Genomic DNA, 24,416 nt, shown 5'->3' with positions numbered 1-24,416 from the left:
ATTTTGAAAAGTCAAATCAAATGGAATTCTCAATTCAAGCAGAACTTTGGACAGGGTTGTATTTTTATCAAACGTTGCAAACATTTCGGAGAGGCCCAAGTAGCAAGAAAATTGACAATTAACAATAGTGACAGAAACTTCGCCAGGCTGCGTGGTTACCTGACTAATGTGGATGCGATAGACTTCGCTGCATACCAGTGTTTAATGCAGCTTCTTAGGTCATAATAGCTCAACGCGAACAAATCATAAAATTGATTTTGGATTAAATTGGAAGAGAGACAAAATATTTTTGCTACCCGTAAATCTCAATCTTGAAATATCAAACAGATGGGAGCGTCGAAATTGCCCCCAAACTTCCATGAAACTTACATTGATATTGTACACCTGCTGGTACCTCCCATATGAAGTTTTTTACGTTTTGAACACTTTCTCAAACAAAGTGAAGGTAGTCTCCTGTTTGGTTTAGCATTGGCACTCTATATCCCATTATGCCACTCCCGCAGAGGTTCAAATTTGAAAAATCAAAACTTTCATGTCGAATTAAATGGGATTGGCGATTTGCTCCATCCACCATTCAGATATAGCTACAGCTCCCATATTTATTTTTTTAGCCGATTTGGTGTTAAAGTCCCTCACATGCGTAACATGCCCCCAACAACAATGATTACAATGATACGGGGCATCAGATACTGCTCAAAAATACCTCGGCCAAATTTTATGGAGATCGGTTCCGATTTTTACATAGCTTCGGTATACACCTTCATTCGATTTTACGGCTATTGTTGTTCATATATGTTATATCAGCCCTGACGTAAATGTCCGATAGTCTTCATAGTACACACATCACAATATTTTTATTAACCCAAGGTCTGGTGTGGTGTGTTCCTTCTGGTATCTCCTCTCACAAAGAGTCAAAATTTTGACTAACCATGAAACCCGTAAAACGCGAAATAAGCATCCCATTCTTTTGAAATTTCATACATCGCAATACTTTTGCATAAGCAAGATCTAGTGTGAAGATGGTAGGTATCGGATCACTCCTTGTACCTCCCCCACAAAGGGTCAAAACATTGAATAATTATAATTTTTAAAAAATTTTAACTAAGTGTCCAGTTATTTTCAAATTTGGCATGTTTCAACATTTCCACTAACATAAGGCCTGGTATAAAAGAACGGATTGAACAGACCACTCCTTCCAGTACCTCCCCCACAAAGGCTCAAAATTTGGAATAACCATTAAGCACATAAAACGCGAAATGAGCATCCGATTTCTTTCAAACTCGGCAAATCCCAAAACTTCCATCAACGCAAGATGTGTTGTGAAGATGGACAATATTGGACTACTCCTTAGAGTGCCTGCTTCACAACGGGTCAAAACTTTTAAAAAATGCGAACTTTTCGAAATATTATGAAATATCTAATTTAAAGTGAAGCAAGTAGTCGATATAAAATCCAAATCTGATTCGTTTTAATTTTTTCTATCAGACTTATGTGAGATACAAACCTCTCCTATGAAGGGTCAACAGTTTGAATAATCATAACGCAAGTCTAAATATATTTAAGTAACCAAACATTGGCTGACGGCATGCAGCTGTCGGCGATTTCATTTAACTTGTTTTATTGTATTAAACATCAATACATAGTAAGTCCATTAGGACATTTTTGAGTTTCAGTTTTATTTTTTTTTTTAATGAATAAGGATTTTAAAAATAACATTCTCTTAATTTACCTCTCATGTAGAAGAGAAGATTAAAAGTCGACATCATTTGGAATACGTTTGTTCCAAGTCAACCACATTTTTTACAACACAATCTTAGAATATTCTTCAAAAGAAAATATGATCTCTTTACTACAACGGTGATCATTTACACATATATAATTAATATATATAAAAACAAAAACCAAAATCTATACATAATTATGTGTCGCATGTTCAATAAAAATAATAATAATATACTGATTTAAAAGTAAATATAAATACAGAAAACAAGTCCTCCTTTTTGCAAAATTTTGTCTAACCATATATAAGAGAATATTTCTTAATGTATTACAGAGTTTAATAAAAATGTAAGAGAATGCTCAATTAATGACTAACAAAAGGATTATAATTATTACTGATCCTTCTCATACACTCAAACAAATTTGTTGTAAATTAAAGGCACACAAATTCCATTAGAATTGTAAAAAACAGCCACATTGTCATGCATCCATTATTCATTCATTACTCACTCACTCATTCATCCATTCTTCCATTTTGCTCGAACAAAGCCGCCTAACATCAAACTGAAAAAGAAAAAAAAAAAAAAAACGACAAAAACAAAAAAGCAAAACGAAATATTCAATATTTTTTCAATACAAAAATCAATCCAATTTATCAAATCAAACTAATCAAATATTTAAACTACAAGAGAATTAATTCATACATATTTTTCTACTAAAATTACATACAGCAAAAAAGTAAAGAAAATAACTACTATGACAAAATATTTATACTTATACTAAAACATTACTAAAAGGAATATTGAAAAAAAAATAAAACAAAAATAACTTAAAATATAACTAACAATATTTTGCAAGAAAAACAAATAATTACTAGAAATAAAATAATCAAAATCAGTTGGAAAACGATATTTAAGAAAACGATCACAAAATGCTATTGCCATATAATTTTATTATAGAATGAATAGCAGAGTTGTACAAAATGTATTAAAAAATTATAAGAATTGTAAATGTAATTTCTAATAAGAATTGAATTTGGAATTGTATACAACAGATATTGTAAAGCAATAACTATGTTCAAAATGAATGCAATTGTACCTCCATATATTCGGTATTTTGGTGATTTTAGTGACTTATTCATCGGATTTGTTTCAAAATTCGTATTTGCAGTTCGTAACGGGTACTACAACTTGTGACAGAAAATTACAGTCCTTGCCTATGCAGGCCCACGTCTTCGAATAGACCACAAGCCATTCCATATTTTTATGGTCTCAACAGTATTTTTCATTTTTTTTTTTTTTGAAAATCTCCTAATTCTTTCCAATTGTTGGATGGTATTGAAAAATCGATCCGGCCGAACTTACTGCTTTTTTACTTCTTTTGCTTTATTTCTTCCCACTGTTTGGTCCGTTTCAAGTGTATAAATCAAGTTTACGAATATAAAATAAAAATATTTTTTTGGACCTCTATCCGCTACATGACAAATTTGTATATCCTCAGCCATATGGTTAGAGAGGTAGGGTATATATCATTTGATACGGCCAAAACGTGCCTCATCGAAATAACGGTAGTAGACCCTAGGTCTCTTTGGACCAAATCCGTTTCAGGACACTTGGAGTCGATCTAGCGATGTCTTTCCGTCTGTCTGTCTGTCTGTCTGTCTCGAAGAAGTATCCGATTTCGTCCAAACTTGCTACATCGTAATGTTGTTGTGAATATTAGATCGAGTTTAGAGATGGGCAATATCGGTCCAACCCTTCTTGTACCTACCTCACAAAATGTCGATAACCATAAATTGTGAATATCAAAATGTATGGCTTTCGCCCTATACGCCCATGACAAATGTGTTATTTTAATTTTTGTGGTGAATTTACTGCCAATAACACTTTTCTCATTCATCTTATAAACGTACGCGTTCAGATTCCAAGTCGATGGGCTATATTTAATGTCCATTGTTGCGATATTATATTTTAAGGCCGAAATTAATTATTTTAATGGTTTTATAGTCCAGTGGCCAATTTCAAAAAGATTTTTTTCTGGGTGCCTCTCTCCTCTGCATGATGAATTCGTGTCACAGTCATTGACTTGAAAATTTAAAAAAAATCCGTAGATTTTTTTTGGAATAGACAGCAGTATCCATTACGAACTTCAATTATGAAATTTGAAACGATTCTGGTTAATAATATCGCTAAAATCATCAAAATATCGAGTACAGGGTGATATTAAAAACTGCAACAAAGTCAAACGCCATAATTTTGCAAAAATGTCGGAAATAACATCAAATTTTAGAATAAGTTTAGATTTTTTCGAATTGGTCCCCTTTGGCACGAATTATGGCATTCAATGCCAACGGCCAATGAAACCATCACATGCTGCCCGAATGTTGCTCTGCGTTATTTTGGCCCATTCCCTACGAAAGGCTTGCTTGAGGTGATCGACACTTTGGTATTTTTGAGTGCCAACCTTACTTTCCAAAATACTCCAGACACAATAGTCCAACGGATTGGTATCAGGAAATTTTGGTGGCCATTGTGTGCTGGAAATGAAGCGAGGAACCTCGCCTATTCTTGGTTGCGCGTGCTGAGTGCGGCATTTTTTCTGATGTCACGGTCGATTAATACGAGCGGGGAGCGACCATCGGCTGTTATGGCGATCCACACCATCACTATGCCCGGCGCTTGAGTTCTGGTCACCAACCGAAGGTGCACATTTTTAGCTGATCTCTTTGGCAAGTAAAAACTTTTATTTTGTTTGCTTGCAAACTTCTGGACTAGGAATGTTATCTCATCGGAGAAAGCCAAATTCGGCAGTTCACCACTTTCGGCCAAGCGAAGCAATTCTTTAGCTCTTTTTTTGCGGTGTAATTTCTTTTTTTTTTCATTTGCGGTGTAATTTCTTGCACTTTTGGGAATTTCAATAGCTCAACCGCGAGCTCATTTCTCAATATTTGCCGAATGGAATATTGCGATATGTTCAGCTCACGAGCCATTTTTCAGCCAATGCGATGCGGGTTTCGATCAAGTCGCTTTTTTCATTTTCGAACCATTTCTGCTGATGTTGCTGTTTTTTTTCGTCCACTTCCTTGATGCGAGCGATGGTACGAGATACAAAAGATTTATTCACATTTTTATGCTGGAGAGCTCTAACGATAGCCACTTGTGGTTTTCCAGCCAAACATAAAGAAATCACATTATCACACCTGAATTCCACCACGAATAACTTTTTTTCTGGAAAATTCTCATCAAAATGCTTTTGTACGCTTGTTTACAATATAATGAGCTGTCACTGGAATAATTTTAGCTGTCAGACGAGTGGCTTAGAAATCAGACAGCAGTCTGAAGTTGGTTGCAGTTTTTTCGTCTGACCCTGTATGTACTTTGTTGGGTCTGACATGAGTATTTCGCGGAGTTACAAACGAAAGGACAAAGTAAATATACCCTCCATAGTATGGTTGAGGGTATAATGAGTGATAGTGTCTCCCTGGCTTTATTATTCACTGCAAATTTCAGATCATAAGGCTTGTTCTGAAAAAGAAATAAAGGAATAAACTTACTAATAATTTATTAATATATTTGTACAACTCTACTATGGCCCCAAGATTGGTCCTGATGATATATATGAGAAAAAATATATATGGGCCATACAATGAGCTAAGATGTATTTTTTTGGAAGAGAAAAAATCATATGAAAGAAAATATATATTTTTTTGTAATTATTAGTTTTAACATATCTCTGTGTTTAGTTTTAATTAATAAACTTTTATGTAATAATTTAAAAAATATATATTTTTTAAAAATTATTGTTTTGCATAGATAAAGAAACTAAGTTTAATGCATCATCTCTCATCAGCCATTGTCATTAATATGCTTGCATATATATTTGTATGTATGTTTTAACATTTATTTTCATGTAACATTTTTCCCAATTGTGTAACAACATTTCACTACTATAAGGAATTGTTAATATATATATATATATATATTTTTTAACAAATGATGACTCACATAATTTAATGTATTTTTTTCAATATGCCAATAACAAACGATTTTATTTGTAAATGTTTTAAACTTTTCCTAGTTTAAGTTTTTATTTCCGTTCTTAGTTTAGTTAGTTAGTGAGCCTTGGGTCTCTTTCAACTAAAAATTATGCTAATGATAATTAAACAAAAAAATATTAAGATGAAATTCATAGCATTGATATTGATAATAATTTATACATACCATAAAAAATATATAAAGAAACTTATAAAATTATACTATAATAAAAATATAAACATAAGGCTATATAACTATATACATTACGTAAAGATATTTTGATTTTTTTTAAACAAATACTATATTAATTAAATAATAATTTTAACTCAAAGAGTGAGAAATGATATTTTTAAAATGTTTTATGTTGTAAAAACAAAAACTCAATCATATAAACAAATACATTTTATTGCCTAGTTTAGGATTTTGCTGTGTCTCTCTCTAGTGTGTTTTTTTGATTGTTTTTCTTTTAGTCTATACTGGAAAATTAATTTTGAAATACTGTGTTACAAAAAAACATTACATAGACAATATTAATTGAATAAATGAAAAAGAAGAAAAAATGGAAATCATTTTGCCCACATTTTATCATCGACATAATCATCTTTTTTCGTTAAAACCAATCCAGTTGATCATGGTCAAAATGTTGCTAAAAGATTTTCAAAAGCTGCTTAAAAACGTAACCAAATAGTGAAGAATCATAGTCTGAAGATCTAAAATATATCCTCGAAAGCAAGTCTGAAAAAAATCCGAAAACATACTTATTTGGCAAATTAGTAAAAATAGTTCAAGTAATTGAATAGCTTTCTGGAGAAGATGTGAAATCATGGTCCTTGATATGTAAACATGTTAAGGACTAAGAAATTTAATGGAAATGTTATCGGAAATATTTAGAAGGTATTTGAAGTCCTTCATTTATAGGTTATCTATGTAGAGAATACCTTCTAAAGCTCTTTTATTTGTATAAGTTCATCTATAGAAGTCTTCCATTTATGGAAGATCTTTCAAAGATCTTCCTTCTATTGAAGAACTTCTGTAGGACCTCTATCTACAGAAAATTTTCACTGGTCTCTTTCAGACAGGCAGACCACCGAAAAGCACGCTCGAATTTCTAGAAAGAGTAAAACGCTCTCCAATTTGAGCAGGTACTCTCCTGGGAACAGAAAAAAATCGAGGCAACTCAATTTCTCGATGTCGCTCGACATCGTTTTTGAGTGGGAGCAAAATTCGTTCAACGTCGAGCAAAATTTACTCTTTTAGAATTGCGCATACCGTTGTTGTATTCTCTTCCTGTCCCTTCTACACTTCACAGCAACATCAAAACCGCTTTGCTGTTGCACATTGTTGCAGTTCTACTCTTTTTTACTCTCAAGACGAATTCTTGCTCTATTTTAAGCGATTTGGCTTCCACTCTAATTTTTCAAACAGGAGTGAAACGGAAGATCTCCCTCAAAAAAAAAAAAAAAAAAAAAGAGTGAAGAGTAGACTCCGTAAAAAAACTCACCCTTCGAACAATACTGCTAGCGAGCAAGTTTCGTTTCCGAGAGAAAATGAACAAATCTCTGCTCCAGGTACTTTTCTGAAGGTCTTCTAGTAACGTAGGTTCTAATCATATATATTGATGATAACCCTCAGCCATATGACAACATTTGATACGGCCTAAACGTGTCTCATCGACATTACGGGTTTAGACCATAAAATGCGAACTAAGCATCCGATTCTCTTCAAACTCGGCACATCCCAAAATTTCTAACAACACATGATCTGACCCACAAAGGGGTCAAAATTTTAAATAACCATGAAGCTCATAAAACGCGAAATGAGCATCCGATTGCTTTCAAATTTCACACACCCCAACATTTCTAACATGGGATATATCGTTCCACTCCTTCTGGTAACTTCCCTACAAAGGGTCAAAATTTTGAATAACTAAAACGCTCATAAAATGAGAAATTAGCATCCGATTCCTTTAAAACTCGGCACTTCCCAACATTTCTAACAATACATGATTTTGTGTGAAGATGGGATATATCGGTCCACTGCTTCTGGTACCTCTCCCATAAAGGTTCAAGATTTTAAATAATTAAAACGCTTATAAAATGAGAAATATGCTTCCGATTCTCTTCAAATTTTACACATCTCAATATTTCTTACAGTAAAATATGTGGTGTGAAGATGGGATATATTGGTCCACTCCCTCTGGTATCTCCCCCACAAAGGATCAAAATTTTGAATAATTCAAAAACTCATAAAAAGCGAAGTGATCATCCGCTTCCTTTCAAACTCGCACATCCAATATTTCTAACAATATAACATCTGGTGTGAAGATGTGGAATATCGACCCAGTCCTTTTGATATATAAATAAAAACCCTTCAACGATATTTTATAGGGCCTGAAAAATGTTTTCTTCGTTTGTGATTGTTTGTCATTCAACTTAAAATAAGTCAAATGTAATTCACATAAGTATTGGTTAACCTCAGAATTTAGAAATAGTCCATTTTAACCACGATAAACTGATTGCTGTTTAAACTCACCCTCCCCAGCTCAACCACTCTCACCCACACCCCCCAATGTCATTGAAATCAATTTGAATGTCTGAGCATTCATTCAGATGCCGATATGTGTCATCAAACCGTTTTATTATAATTCATAAAATACAATTAAAAAAGAAACAACAAAAATAAAGAAAAAACATTGAATGAATGAATTATTTTTGGATTTCAAAACAAAAGTGAAAAAATTATTTAAAAAAAAAAACTCAAAACAAATCAAAAGAATGTTAAGTGTTTCTTTTTTCGCTTACTCTTCATTGATAAAAAAAAAACGAGAGAAAAAAAAAAACAAAACAAAATTATTTTCATATAAATTTTGTTTGAATGTGTTACGTTACGAATTTATTATAAAAAAACGCCCAACTTTGTGTAATTTGTTTCCTACAATTATAGCAAAATAAAAACAAAACTAAAGATAAAAACTTATAAAAAACATCTATTCATTAGCCATTGCATTGCAAAATGGTTTGAATAAAAAACAAACAAATATTGAAACAATTAAAAATAAATTCAAAATTGATGCAAAAAACCAAACAACACCACGAACTAAAATCAACTGATCAAAATAAATTAATCATAACCAATCATTGAAATAAGCACACACACACACACACTTGCATTGCATACACATTCATTCATACTATATATACATACATATGAAAAATAAATATATTTTTAAATAAAAATGAAATACATATTAAATATACTTTTGAAAAGTTTAAACAAAAAAAAAAAAAAATTACAACTTCTAGTTTTATTTTAGAAAGCAATGCATGTTGGATTAGTGAAGATTAGCCAATGTAAATATGTATGTATGTACGTGTCCTTGAAAATAATAACTTCTAGTAAAAGCATCCTCAAGTTATTAAAATGCATATGTCATAGGTCCCTTTTAGAAATGTAGTTTTTAAAAATGCACTGCAAAATCTGCTCATTTAGTTATAGAAGAGAAAATCCTAATTTATTTACAAACTAAAAAAATCTTTTAGAATACCAGAAGGTCTTCTTAGAGAAGGCCAGATGGTCTTCTTATAGAAGACCAGAAGGTCTTCATTTAGAAGACAAGAAGTTCTTCTTATAGAAGACCAGAAGGTCTTCTTTTAAAAGACCAGAAGGACCAGTGGCTCTTCTAATAGAAGACCAGCTGCTCTTCTTGTAGAAGACCAGAAGGGGTCTTCTCATAGAAGGTCTCCACATAGAAGACCAGAGGGTCTTCTCATAGAAGACCAAAGGGTCTTCTCATAGAAGACCAAAGGGTCTTCTCATAGAAGACCAGAGGGTCTTCTCATAGAAGACCAAAGGGTCTTCTCATAGAAGACCAAAGGGTCTTCTTATAGAAGACCAGAAGAAGGTCTTCTTATAGAAGACCAGAAGAAGGTCATCTTATAGAAGACCAGAGGAAGGTCATCTTATAGAAGACCAGAGGAAGGTCTTCTCATAGAAGACCAGAAGGTCTTCTTCTCATGGAAGACCAGAAGGTCTTCTTCTCATGGAAGACCAGAAGGTCTTCTTCTCATGGAAGACCAGAAGGTCTTCTTCTAATGGAAGACCAGAAGGTCTTCTTCTCATAGAAGACCAGAAGTTCTTCACATAAAAGACCAAAAGGTCTCCTTATAGAAGACCAAAGGGACTTCTTATAGAAGACCAAAGGGTCTACTTATAGAAGACCAGAAGGTCTTCTCATAGAAGACCAGAAGGTCTTCTCATAGAAGACCAGAAGGTCTTCTCATAGAAGACCAGAAGGTCTTCTCATAGAAGACCAGAAGGTCTTCTCATAGAAGACCAGAAGGTCTTCTCATAGAAGACCAGAAGGTCTTCTCATAGCATACTAGAAGGTCTTCTCATAGCATACCAGAAGGTCTTCTTATAGAAGACCAGAAGGTCTTCTTATAGAAGACCAAAGAGTCTTCTTATAGAAGACCAAAGGCTCTTCTTATAGAAGACCAAAGGGTCTTCTTACAGAAGATCAAAGGGTCTTCTTATAGAAGACCGAAGGATCTTCTTATAGAAAACCAAAGGGTCTTCTTATAGAAGACCGAAGGATCATCTTATAGAAGACCGAAGGATCTTCTTATAGAAAACCAAAGGGTCTTCTTATAGAAGACCGAAGGATATTCTTATAGAAGACCAAAGGGTCTTCTTATAGAAAACCAAAGGGTCTTCTTATAGAAAACCAAAGGGTCTACTTATAGAAGACCAGAAGGTCTTCTCATAGAAGACCAGAAGGTCTTCTCATAGAGTACCAGAAGGTCTTCTTATAGAAGACCAGAAAGAAGGTCTTCTTATAGAAGACCAAAGGGTCTTCTTATAGAAGACCAAAGGGGCTTCTTATAGAAGACCAAAGGGTCTTCTTATAGAAGATCAAAGGGTCTTCTTATAGAAGACCGAAGGATCTTCTTATAGAAGACCAAAGGGTCTTCTTATAGAAGACCAAAGGGTCTTCTTATAGAAGACCAAAGGGTCTTCTTATAGAAGACCAAAGGGTCTTCTTATAGAAGATCAAAGGGTCTTCTTATAGAAAACCGAAGGATCTTCTTATAGAAAACCAAAGGGTCTTCTTATAGAAGATCAAAGGGTCTTCTTATAGAAGACCGAAGGATCTTCTTATAGAAAACCAAAGGGTCTTCTTATAGATAACCAAAGGGTCTTCTTATAGAAGACCGAAGGATCTTCTTATAGACGACCAGTGCGAAGTGACCATCGGCTTCCTTTCAAACTCGGCACATCCAATTACTTCTAACAAGGCAAGATCTCGTGTGAATAGGGGATATATCGGTCCACTCCTTTTGGTACCTCCCACATAAAGGATCAAAATTTTGAAATAACAAGAAGCTCATAAAACTCCATATGACATCCAATTCTCTTTAAATTTCACACATCCCAATATGTCTAACAATATAGCATCTGGTGTGAAGATGTGGAATATCGACCCAGTTCTGAAGACCAGTGGGTGTTCTTGTCCTCAACACCTCATCGTTAGGGAGTCTTTTAAATTAGTCTACCAACACCGGTTACTGCTTATTTAGAGGGCGTCAAGAATATAGCATCGTCAAAATCTTCGAATTTAATAAATTGTTGTTTAAACGCATATTTATGACATAAATCCGCCGTTGATTGGTTCAAACACCTTTTCGGTACAGGTTTTTGTATTATTGGCTTAATTGATTAGCAGCAGCAGCAACTCATTTGTATAAGTTTGAGGCAGGTCAGTAATCTGGACTTGTTAGCGTAATTATCAATTCATTTTTGTTATTATTGATACCATAATAATTTGAATGGAATAATGACAGAACGTAATTTCAAAAGCGTTCGTAAATTGATCAGTTTCGTTGAAATATTTTTACACCTTCTACTATAAGATGACGGGTAAGTATAGCATTCCTCTCTTTATGGAATTCCCTCTTTATGAAACCCCAGCAAAAGCTAACAAATTATATGAACCGAATATCTCATTAAAACCTATATTCTGCATTGCCAATAGGTCGTAAATAATGGAACTGATAAAAGGACCTCATTCACGTTTTCTTTACAATGCCAAATAATTCATATTTGTTAAAAAGGCTCCCCAATGATTTTCGTTCAAATAAACAAGGGGTCTTAGATGTTTCTTTACAATAAATAAACGGTGAGTTTTTAGATATTAATATGTTTTGGTAATACTGTTTTTACAGCTCATCCTCGTTTCGTTTTTTGTACACTGTCAAATATCTTCAATTTAATAATGGATCGTCAACAATCAACAACGCTTGCATCATCAAAATGCGTGCTCTGTTGAGAAACTTCACTGTGCATTTCTTCCATTTTATGGTCAGTTTAATCCACCCAAATAAAACGGCTATTCGGGCTATTGTAACGAAATTTACTCAAAACGTGGAAAAATTTGGATAAGGTTTTAGATGGGAAGACTTTCAAAATACAGCAGATACAAGAATTCAAACCGAACGAGCAAAATTTTTGATGAATGGACTCTTGGAAAGTTGGCCAATCCATTTTGTTATTAAATTTAAATTATGAAGCTCATTTTTTGGCTCAATGTAAATAAGCAGAAGCATCGATTATGGACTGAAGATCAGTCAGAGGGATTGGGGTGAAGATGAGCCAGAGGGATTACATTGAAGATCAGCCAGAGGGATTGCAAAAGCTACTAATGCATACAGATAATAATTCACAGTTTAGTGCGGTTTTTGAGCTAATGAAAACTTTGGACCGAACTTATTCAAAGATGCTATACAGACGAGCCCGTTGCAATTGGCGCATTGGAAGACAACATTTAAGCATTTATTCAAAAGATACCGGCCGAAATGTTGGAAAGAGTATACGAAATTTTAACTAGCCAGTCGACCATTTGTGACACAGTCATTGTCAACGTATGCATGAAATATAAACAAAGATTTTATGAATTTTTTGAGTTACTTTTTTATTGTAATTTCTAGCAGAAAAGTTCGGCCGGGCCGAATTTTTTTCCATTTGGAAGAAACGCTAAATTAAAGAAAAAATGGAATATCAGGTGTTATAGTTAAACGGGGCTACACCAAAACGTGGTACTTCACAGCCAATATTCTGTCGGCGAGGATGGTGATTATTAGGAACTTCAAATACCAAATTTGAGATAATTCTGTTGAAAATGTAGCTAAAATCATTAAAATACCGAATAATGGCAGGTACCTTTATATGGGGACTATACGAAGACGTGGATCTGAACAGTTAATTTTCTGTCATGAGAAGTAGTATCCATTGCGAACTTCAAATAAATAATTTTTAAAAACTCTGCTAAATGATGTCGCAAAATCATCAAAATACCGAATATCTGGAAGTATCGTTATATGGGGGGCTATGCGAAGATTTGTGCCTGCATATGTAATTTTTAGTCATAGGCTGTATAGGGTCTATCATGAGCATTACGAGAAGTTGAAAACGGAATGACCAAGTTAGTGCAGCCTCCGTAGAATGGTGAAGGGTATAGAAATACAGGATTGCTACAACAACGTTTGTTTGCACCAGTCTTCATGCTTTAAAACGGATGTGGCCCAAGAGATTGTATCTTGATGAGGCCCATTTTCGGCCGTCTTAAATCACGTTTACTACCCTCATCCATAACAAGACCGCTACTTGTTGGTTTGGGATTTAATTATATGCGCCTGAAAGTATGCTACGAATTATATTTTTTGGATATATGTTACATTTGAAATATTATTTTTATTGCTTCTCAACTGTGGATGCCTAGCATCTCTGAGACAACATTTTGATTAATTAAATAATAACTAAATAAAAAAAATAAATTATTTATAATTAAATAATAACTAAATTTATAACTTTTTGGTTATATCGTTATTATTTTTATTGATGTAGACCCATGGTCTTAATGGTCTTAAAAGATAACATGAACACTCAATCAATCAACCAATCTCATTTATAAATATTTACTAAAAAAAATGGGGTTTGGGTTAGATTGCAATTGTTTATTTCGAAATATCTATCATTGATCCGTTTCAGGACATTTGGAGTCGATCTAGCAATGTACGCCTGCTTGCCTGTCTTTTTGTTAGTTGTCGAAAATATGAGCGAGCAATTGTCGTTAACAAGCAAGAGAATAGCACTAGAGGTTATAAATGATCCACATATTCTGGATGTGGCAGTCTACTTCTTCTGGTACCTCTTCCTTTAAGGTTCCAAACTGCGAATAATAAAATTTTCTCCTAATAATTTCAATACAAGTGTTATGATATAGGAAAGAATATATTTATAGAGTGAGGTGAAAAAACTGCAACAAAGTTAAACGCCATATTTTTTTACATTTTTTTTTTGAAATTGTATTGATTGAAAGCAAAAAATGTCAGAAATATCAACAAATTTTAGAATAAATTTAGATTTGTTCGAATTAGTCATCTCTGGCAAGAATTATGACCTTCAAACGGCCAATGAAACCGTCACACCATGCCCGAATATTGCTCTGCGGTATTTTGGCCCATTCCCGTCGAAGCGCTTGCTTGAGGTGATCGACACTTTGGTATTTTTTTAGTGCCGACCTTGCTTTCCAAAATACTCCAGATACAATAGTCCAACGGATTGGTATCCGGAGATTTTAGCCAGTGTGAGCTGGAAATGAAGCAAGGAACCTCATTTTGTAACCATTCATGGGCTGCGCGTGCTAAGTGCGATGGTGCTGAGTCCTGTTTGAAAGTCCATGTCTGCGGCCAAAATTATTGCATGCCCAAGGCTTTAATACACACTCCAGAATATTTTCACGATAATATTCGGCATTTATTCTGATTAATACGATTAATACGAGCAGAGAGCGACCATCGGCTGTTATGGCGGCCCACACCGTCACAATGGTTGGCGCGGAGCAACTCTTAAGCTCTTTTGAGTCTATTTTCTTTCTGATAGGGTGTAAGTTCTTGAACTTTTTGGGATTTTAGTGGATTTCAGTGCCGAATGGAATATTGCGACATGTTCAGCTCACGAGCCATTTTTCGGGCATTGCGACGCGGATTTCGATTAAGTCGCTTCTTTATTTTTCGAACCATTTCTGCTAATGTGGCTATTTTCCAGTATCACAGTAACGAGTGATGGTACAAGACACAAACGAGTCGGAGTGCTAGAAAATTCTCACCAAAATGCTTTTGCACACTTGTAAACAATATAATAAGCTGTCACTGGAATAATTTCAACAGCTGTCGGACAAGTGTCTTAGAAATGACATCAATCTGAAGTTGGTTTCAGTTTTTTCATCCCACCCTGTATATCCGCCTACAGATATAGCTATAGCTCCCATATATACTGTTCATCCGATTTGTTAGTTTTGTCCTCCGCAGCCGTAATATGCACCCTGTAACAACAATATTTGGGGAAATATATCAAATGCAGCTCAGAAATACCTTTGTTAAATTTTATCGAGATCGGTTCAGATTTGGATATAGCTCCCATATATAACTTCGTCCGATTTACACGTTTTTGTGTACCAAACGTCTAATATTTGTCCAAATGGGATGAAATTTGGCACTTACGACCGAATTGAGTCTAGAAGCTATTATGTCAAATTTGGTGAAGATCGGTTCAGATATAGCTGTAGCTCCCATATATAATGTTAATCCGATTTGTTATATTTGTTACCCACAGCCGTAATATGCACTCCGTAACAACGATATTCAGGGAAATATTTCAAATACCGCTCAGCAATATCTTTGCCAAATTTTATCGAGATCGGTTCAGATTTGGATATAGCTCCCATATATATCTTTATCCTATTTCAAATTAATTGTGCACCAAATGGGCAATAAAAGTCCGAATTTAAAAGATACAAATGCTTCGGCATATTGAGTCTTTTGAACTTTAAATTATAATCGTAGCGTGTATGATTGAACTCTCCCATAAAAACGTTTAATTGTTATGTGGAGCTCTACTAAATTAGCAAAGTGGTGTAGGGTATCCTAAAGTCGGCCCCGCCCGACTTTAAAGTTTTCTTTACTGGTTTCTAACTAAAATTGTTCAAATGACAAATAATGACACTTCGAATGGCGCCAAATTAATAAAATTGTGTTCTAGTTGGGACACCCTTTAATAGTACCACGGTCTAAGTTTGGACTATATCGTTTTATGCGAGGTATACGTATTATAATTTTTTTCTTCCGAATTTTTTGAGTTTCGTGGGGGAGGTACAAAAATGAGTTCGGTCCTCTTATTCCTGTACCTTCCCCATAAAAGTTGAAAAATGTTTTCGATGACTTCAGAATGAAATAGGGATATGTGGAATACATCTCAGAACATTTTATGCGAAAATCGGTACATAAATAAAGTAGCACTCAAATTTTTATTTTTTTTTACAATTAAATCATTTTTCAAAGATTTGAATTTGCAACAAAAAATACAGCCTGCCCAGATTCAGTGATAACCAATGGGATGACTGCCATAACTGTAATTAATTGGTTGTTCCTGCTGGGCATTGACATGAGTGCGGGCGGCATAAATCAAGGCAGCCATAAAGGCGGTATTATTCATGATCATGGTGGTGAGAGTGGCCATTTTCAAAACGGGGAGAATAAATGGTAGGAATGTGCCCATGAGGATGGCTGGCATCATCTGAAGAAGAAGAAAATAAAATTCCAATAAAAATAACCCACAATCCACATTCGAACTTACCATAACCGGCACGGCCATCTTCAGTATGGTTGTCTTATACGAAGTCTTGTCCTTTTTGATTTTCTTTTTGGGACTTTTATGTTTCGATTTTCCATCACCTTCCTCATCTTCCAAACTGAGATTACCATGGCCCTCCAGACTGCTGTCCAGACTGCTGCCCAGCATGTTGTGATCGTTGAGTGAACCAGCCAAGATGGAGGTGTCCTGGGCACGAGCGTCATACTTTTGTTTGTTTTCTAAAAAAAATACAAAATCCGAAATTTGTTTTCAATCCCATATTAAAGTCAGAATCCGACCTACTCTTCTTAAAACTCAATTTCAATTTATTATCCTTGCTGGGTATGACTTTCACCATCAGCCCGGGCAGAAATTGCAATTTGATATCACGATTCTTAAAGAATCTTTGTAAACTGAGCACCAACTTCTTGTTCAACTCCTTGTCGCTGAGTTTACGAAATTTTTCCGAAATCAAACTGGCCATTTTATCTTCCTCGCCAAAGAATTGATTGAGAAAATCTTTGGTCAGATTACCTGTATTGCTCCAATTCTTACGTTCTTCCAGTTTTTGCAAAACGAACAGCTTGGTGCAACGTAACGTACTAAAATCACGTAAACATTCGTAAATACGCATCGGTATTGAGCTACGAAATTGTGCCACTGTCATACTGCTGCCGGATGTTGGGGGTGATGTTTTGAAATAGTTTCGACTTTCACTCCCGCCACCAGAGGCGTTGGTGTTGTCGATCTCACTTCCGTTTGCTTTTGCCTCTTCGCCACTGCTGTTTATGGCAGCAGCGATCGTGGAGGGTTCTGGAATTGGCTGTTGTTTCTCCCCTTCGAATTGGTTTGAGGGCCCGATAAGTATAGCTGCCATAATAGCAGCCACCACACAAATAAGTTCCACACACGTCCCACGCATTACGATCGAGATAAATTAGCCAACGGTTGGTTGGAGGTGGAAGTGTCTGCTAAGTTGTTGGGTTTTATGGTTTCTTCCTCTGTCTATTTCTAATAATCCTTTTGAAGTGTAGTTCGTTGTTCGCTTTCCGCCTGATTTCTATGGCGTTCGGTACACTTGGAGTTGCTGATGGCTACTAAGCGCAAACGCGTCTGTTGCAGTAATTTTTGCTCCATTCTGTTTGCAACTGGATTAACTTTCTTTTCTCCGACACAAAATAAAGACTTGTTTTTGTGGCTGTTTGAAGGTTACCTTGGAATCACTAGGAGTGCGTGCAATGACTCTATTATTGGTGGGTTGGTAGTATTCGAATTTTATTTATACTCCAGAGGCAGGTCTTTCATCGGAAATTGACTTTACAAAAGGCTAAAGCTATATATAGGTGTATATGTAGGGTCTTTCTGTGCATAGAAGACCAGATTGGTCTAAAGAGACCATTGGAGAGCCATATGTCTACAGTAAGCTGTAGAACCTATATACACTCTGGAGAAGGCCTATTAGTATGCAGAAGACCTACAGAAGGTCTTCTACCAATTGCACACTTTAGAAAGATGTCTGTCTGTAGAATACCTGAAAAAGTTCTTGTGGCAATACCAGTCGAGGCGTCGGATAAGGCTTGGTTTTTGGAAATTCGTACTAAAATGGTACGTAAATGTACCAAAAATTTAAGACATTGTATTGGACAAACGGAATGAGTTAGAATTCTGAAATTTGGAATTAGAATCCTGATGGAGTGCATCATAGAAGTTAGAAATTCGAACTTCGAATGGTTACGAAAAGTTCTAAAATTGTACTAAATTTCGAAAATGGTACCATTTGGTATTATGTGAACGGATAGAGCTAAAAACTTGAAATTTGGTATGAGAATCAAGGTCGGAGAGTAAGTTTGATATATGAAGGTGGTTTTGGGAAATTGTACTAAGTACTAAGGGGGAGAGTCACTCTTGCTCCGAAGGTGTCAATTCAGGCTGGGTTTTAGACATTCATGCTAAAATGGTACAAAAAGTACTAAAATGTACTAAAACTTGAATAAATTGTATTTGAAAAACGGCATGAGCTAGAATCCTAAATTTGGAATGAGAGTAGCTGATGGAGTGCAGAATAGATGTATCAAAATGTTTTTGGAATTACAAAAAGTTCTAGAATTGTACTAAACTTCTAAAATGGTACCATTGGGTAATATTAGAACGGCTAGAGGTGAAAACTTGAAAATTTAAATGAGAATCAAGGTTGGAAATATAAGTTTTATATATGAAGGTGGTTTTGCAAATGTGTACTATGTTTGCGAACTGTACTATATAGTACTAAATTTGGAACAGTTTGGTTCAAGGTGAACATATGAAGGTAGAATCATGAAATTTGGATTGGGGTTTCTCTTGGTGGTAGGTTTTTGAAAAAGAGGTGGTTTTGGAAATGTGTACTGCAAGTGCAGGAAAAGTACGTTATAGTACTATATTGGTACAATTTGATATAGGGTGAAAAGATAGTGCTAGAAATATGAAATTTGGTGTTAGTGTCGCTGTTCATGTGTAGCCTGGACCTATGAAGGTGGTTTCTAATATGTGTACTATAATTGTACGGAAAGTACTAAATGGTACTAAATTTGGTATTTGGATAAGGTAAAATTCGGATTTTTGATATTTGGATTACTGATGTTATATGTGTTTTTGAGATTCAGAGGTGGTTTGAAAATGCGCCATACAAGTGCACGAAAAGTACTAAATAGTACTATATTTGCCACATTTTAGTATTGGGTGCACAGATAGTGCTTGAAATCTGAAATTTGGTGTTAGTGTTGCTGTTCATGTGTAGCCTGGACGTATGGAGGTGGTTTCGAAAATGTGTACTATAATTGTACAAAAAGTAGGAAATAGTGCCCTATTTGGTACAATTTTGTATTTGGTGCTGAAAAAGTATAAATTTGGCATGAGAGAGCTAAAAACATGAAATTTGGTATGAAATTCGGAAATGGGTACTAAATATGCGACCTGAACTAAATGGTACTAAATTTGGAAAAGTTTGGTTTAGGGTGAACGGATGAAGATGGAATTGTGAAATCTTTTGGGGTTCCTGTTGGTGGTTTGTTTGTGATAAAGAGGTGGTTTTGGAAATGTGTACTACAAGTGCCTGAAAAGTACTAAATAGTACTATATTTGGTACAATTTGGTATTGGGTGAAATATGAAATTTGGTATTAGAGTTGTCGTTCATATGAAGACTGGACGTAGAGAGATGGTTTCAGAAATTTGTACTATAATTGTACGAAATGTACTGAGCGGTACTATATTTGATATTCTGTGAACGAATAGAGAAAAAATTCTAATTTTTGATATTTAGATTACTGATGCCCTCTGTGTTTGAGATTAAGAGGTGGTTTGAAAATGAGCCATACAAGTGCACGAAAAGTACTAAATAGTACTAAATATGTTATTGGGTAAAGGAATGGAGCTGAAATCTGAAATTTGATATGGATGTCCCTTTTGGTATCTGGAAATCAGATATGGAGCAGGTTTTGGAAATACGCATACATTTGTACGAAAAGTACTAAATGGTACTAAATTTGTACTGGATGAAGGGATAGGTCTGGAATACTGACATTTTAAATTGAGGTTTCTGTTGGTATCTGTAATTGAGATATGGAGGTGTTTTGGAAAATGTGTACTATAAGTGGACGAAAAGTACGAAATTGTACTATATTTGGTACAATTTGCTATTGGGCGAAGAGATAGTGCTTCAAATCGGAAATTTTGTATAAGGGGGGCTGTTCATATTTTGACTAGACATATCACGGGTTTGAAACTGTGTACTATATGTGTACGAAAAGTACTGAATGGTACTATATTTGGTATTCTGTGAACGGATAGAGAAAATATTCTAATTTTTGATATTTAGATTACTGATGCCCTCTGTGTTTGAGATTAAGAGGTGGTTTGAAAATGCGCCATACAAGTGCACGAAAAGTACTAAAAATTGTACTAAATTTAGTATTGGGTGAAGGAATGGAGCCGAAATACTGAAATTCGATATGGATGTCACTGTTGGTATCTGGAATTGAGATATGGAGCAGGTTTTGGAAATCCGCACATACTTATACGCGTACTGAACGGTACTAAATTTGTACTGGATGAAGGGATAGGTCTGGAATACTGACATTTTATATTGCGGCTTCTGTTGGTATCTGGAATTGAGATATGGAGGTGTTTTTGGAAAAGTGTACTACAAGTGGACGAAAAGTACGAAATTGTACTATATTTTGAACAATTTGTTAGTACTTGAAATATGAGACAATGTGTAGGCAAAGTTTTAAATGGTTCTATATTTGGTATTGGTTGAAGGGATAGATATAAAAGTCTGGAATTTGATATTAAATTACTGATGGTATCTGTGTTTGATATTTAGAGGTGGTTTAGAAATACGTCCTACATTTGTACGAAAAGTACTAAATGGTACTAAATTTGGTATTGGGTGATAGGTCGGGAATATTGAAATTTGATATACATGTCATTGTTGGTGTCTGTGGATAAGATATGGAGGTGGTTTTGAAACTGTGAACTATAGCCGTTCGAAAAGTACTGAGTGGTACTAAATTGGATTGGATTGGGTAAATGATAGAGATGGGATCCTCTAATTTGATATTAAGATCTCAGTTGGTTAATCGTACAAAAATACTGAAATTTGTACTAAATACTGAAATTTAATATTGTGATAACTATTGGTGTCTAGGATAGAACGGTTTTGCCAACGTGTACTAAAATTGTACGAAGAGTACTAAATGTTACTAAATTTGGTATTGAGTAAAGGAATATAGCTAAAATCCTGAAATTTGGTATGGATGTCACTGTTGGTGTCTGTGTTGAAGAGAAGGAGCAGGTCTTGTAAATCAGTACTATAATTGTTTCAAAAGTACTAAATTGAACTAAATTTGGTATTGGGTGAGGGGATAGAGCTAAAATCGTGAAATTTTATATTGGTATAACTGTTGGTCTCTAGGATTGAGATATGGAATGGGTTTGCAGATGTGTACTATAATTGTTTCAAAAGTATTTAATTTAACAACATTATGGTATTGAGTGAATGTATAGAGCTGGACTTCCGAAATGTATAGAGCTGGACTGGTGGTGGTTGTGCAAATCCGTACTATAATTGTTCGAAAAGTACTATATGTAATAAAATTTGGTATCGGCTGAAGGGATAGGTTACAATTCTGAAATTTTTTATCGAGGCCACTGTTGGTTTATAGGGTTTACTTATGGAGACGTATTAATAGTTTTGGACAGAAAAATTGGTTGTGGGTCCATTGTACAATGGTTGTACGAAGTTTTGATTAAAAAATTTGTCAAGCTACATAAATTGTGCATTTTGAGTACTAAAAAAGTCCATATATGAACTGCAGATGTGAATCTAATAAGTAATGAGCAACGTCGGCACAGAATGTGTGATTATATGTTGGTTGGAGTACGATCCATTAATATGGCAATTAAAATAGAGGGTCATATTCTTAGGGTACTCGTATGTCTATGAAACCGACATAGACATATGAGTATCCCGTTTTTTGTTTTTCTCCATTACCTGTTGCTCTATCAAGAATATTCAATTAAATCCCATGTATGTATGTTTGTGCATATGTATGTCCCCGCCACAATTGTCTATCCATTTTCCATTTTCTTATTCTTCTCTGTCGAAACGATGCTACCACCGCTGCGGTGGTTTGCCTGGTTTCCCCTCAACTGGTTTTCCTTGATTGTGGTTTTTCTTTCGTTTTTCCCAATCATGTTTGTTTTGTGGTAAATTGAAGGCAGATGATCTCAATGCCACACCAGACTACATCAGACCGGACCGCACCACATCAGACGATTATGCCGATGATGAATGGCATTGGGGTTGCAGCAGCGGCCATAGTAGCCACAACAGGAACAACAAGCCAACAACATTGCTGACCCAGTTCCAGTTTTCGGCCAGTGGGCCAAATGGAGTCGTCGTCGTCGTCCACTTGTCTGTGAGAGTGAGTGTTAAAATGTAAACCTGCCGCGGCAACATCTTCCACACATCTGGCCAACACGGCCCGCATTTGTTTCAGGTTCATCCGACAAATATCTAAATATTTTGCCATAGCTTCACAAGCATATTTGTGAGATTGTTCTAGTTTTAATTGGCCGTTGCTAATGCATTGCTTTGGCTATCTGATTTTCTATTTTGATCGATCGATCGACCATAATAATATTCTGCCATAAATTTTGATTTGAAATTGGATTTGTTTTTATTTTAAGTGTTACGATATTGTTTGCATTGTTTGTTTCCAATAAAGATAATATCGACGTAGATGTGTGACTGCGCTATTTCTGATTGTGTTACACCATAAATCGGTTCAGTAATTGTTCTGTGGGAATAAGTTGTTATCAGGGTATCGTTTTTTTATGACGAACATTGTTTGCTCTTGCAGTTTATGGGATATAAGCTATTGAATTTATAGAAGGGGTATTTATACGAAAAGTTATATTATCTATTACCTAATATTGGAGGTGTGGTGATGTCAAACATGTTGGGAGAAAATAGATAATCTAATTCGAGTTCTCAGAACTATTAGAATTGTTATGAATGGGCGTGAGGGAGTTGACTTCATTTCTATATGAATATATGACTCCAGATGGAGCCTATCATTTACAACGGCCAAAATGGGGGTACCTCGCTTTTGACTCAATATTAAAAATTTTAAGGGGTTTTATAAAATTACAGGAGTCGAAAAAGATATTCCGAATCGGCCAAACCTTTTGCAATGAAGAACAATGAAAACACGACCATATCGATTTCTTGATTTTGATGGCCATATCTAAAATCTTTTAAGGGACACTTACACAAAGTACCAAATTTAGAAAACTTTGGTTTGCGTTAGCCGGTTTGGGACATACCCAGAGGAGAAAATTTCAAACCCCGGCTAAAGGCCTGCTACTTACAATAATAAAAATAAGTAAAATAGTATCAGTCGGTTTTGCAGACAGCCTTGAGTTATGATTATTCAAACTCATGACCCTTTATTGGGGATGTTCCGAAGCAGTTGTCCAATATTGATCAATTCATATGTGACCGAAGACTGATATAAATATTACAAATTTCCAGATTTTGGCTATATCGACTACTTCCCATACTTTATAAAAGATATATGCAAATTTTTGAAAAATATGGATATATGTGTGAAGTTGCAGATATGGCGAACCGAAGTATTCCATTTTTGTACTTCATCTAATACAGATAAAAATATTGGTATGGCCAAAATTATAAGAAAATCGAACACTTATATACAATTTATGGGAAATCATTAATTCCATATTCATCTCAGGTTTCTGGTGGAGACACATATATTTAGATATAGCAAGTTGTAAAGAATCGCTGAGTTGTTTCGCAATTTATGACAGCTAAAAGTATTGAAAATTGTGACCCTTTGTGGGTGAGGTACCAGAAGGGGTTCGCAGATATATAGCATCTTCACAACCGATCTTGTGTTAGCAAAAATGCTTGTATGTGTGAAATATAAAGAGAATCTGATACTTATTTCGGATTTTATAAACGTTTTGGTTATTAAAATTTTTGACCCTTTGTGGGGGGAGGTACCAGAAGGAATGATCCGATCTCTACTGTCTTTATAACAGATCCTGTGTTGATAGAAATATTGAGATGTACCAAGACTGAATAGAATCAAATGTTAATTTCGCGTTTTATTAGCTTCGTGGATATTAAAAATGTTGACCCTCTGTGGGGAAGATACCAGATATCTTCATCTTCATCTTCACACTAGACCTTTGGTTAATAAAAATATTTTGATGTATGTAGTTTGAGGACAATCAGACTCTTACATCACATTTTATAAGAGTTATAAATATTCAAAATTTTGATCCTTTGTGGGGGAGGTATTAGATGGAGTGAGGCAATATTGCCATTTTTGCGCCTGCTGTAGTACTGGTGGAAATATTAGGATTTGCAAAGTTGGAGCAAAATCGGATTTTTATTTCTCTTTCTGTGCAG

General features: G+C 34.9%; 2 protein-coding genes across 2 annotated transcripts in view; one reads left to right on the top strand and one right to left on the bottom strand.

Annotated features, from left to right (window-relative positions):
- LOC131803753 (V-type proton ATPase 116 kDa subunit a 1-like) overlaps positions 1 to 8,120 on the top strand; it is a 104,466-nt gene extending 96,346 nt beyond the window's left edge. Inside the window, exon 12 of the mRNA XM_059125418.1 lies at positions 8,109 to 8,120. The gene's annotated coding sequence lies outside the window, so the exon portion shown is untranslated. The remainder of the gene's footprint in view (positions 1 to 8,108) is intronic.
- Positions 8,121 to 16,107: 7,987 nt separating this feature from the next.
- On the bottom strand, positions 16,108 to 18,351 carry LOC101900489 (uncharacterized). Its single transcript, XM_011293602.3, has 3 exons — positions 16,743 to 18,351; positions 16,443 to 16,678; positions 16,108 to 16,382 (listed from the first exon to the last, which is right to left on the bottom strand). Exons 1-3 carry the CDS (start codon positions 17,359 to 17,361, stop codon positions 16,185 to 16,187), a joined length of 1,053 nt encoding a protein of 350 aa, XP_011291904.3. The 5' UTR covers positions 17,362 to 18,351; the 3' UTR covers positions 16,108 to 16,184.
- Between the last annotated feature and the right edge of the window lie 6,065 nt (positions 18,352 to 24,416).

This window comes from Musca domestica, unplaced genomic scaffold (genome assembly GCF_030504385.1).
Source record: "Musca domestica strain aabys unplaced genomic scaffold, Musca_domestica.polishedcontigs.V.1.1 33, whole genome shotgun sequence".
NCBI classification, from domain to species: domain Eukaryota; kingdom Metazoa; phylum Arthropoda; class Insecta; order Diptera; family Muscidae; genus Musca; species Musca domestica.
Note: the sequence above shows the minus strand (reverse complement) of the source record. Positions and strands in the feature narration are given on the sequence as shown.

What these genes read in the sequence shown, in the direction of transcription:
- LOC101900489 (XM_011293602.3), bottom strand. Translation starts at nt 17,361, where the DNA reads ATGCGTGGGACGTGTGTGGAACTTATTTGTGTGGTGGCTGCTATTATG. An exon ending in GAAATTGAGTTTTAAGAAGA is followed by an intron (nt 16,679 to 16,742) that starts GTAGGTCGGATT and finishes TATTTTTTTTAG; the next exon opens with AAAACAAACAAAAGTATGAC. An exon ending in AGATGGCCGTGCCGGTTATG is followed by an intron (nt 16,383 to 16,442) that starts GTAAGTTCGAAT and finishes CTTCTTCTTCAG; the next exon opens with ATGATGCCAGCCATCCTCAT.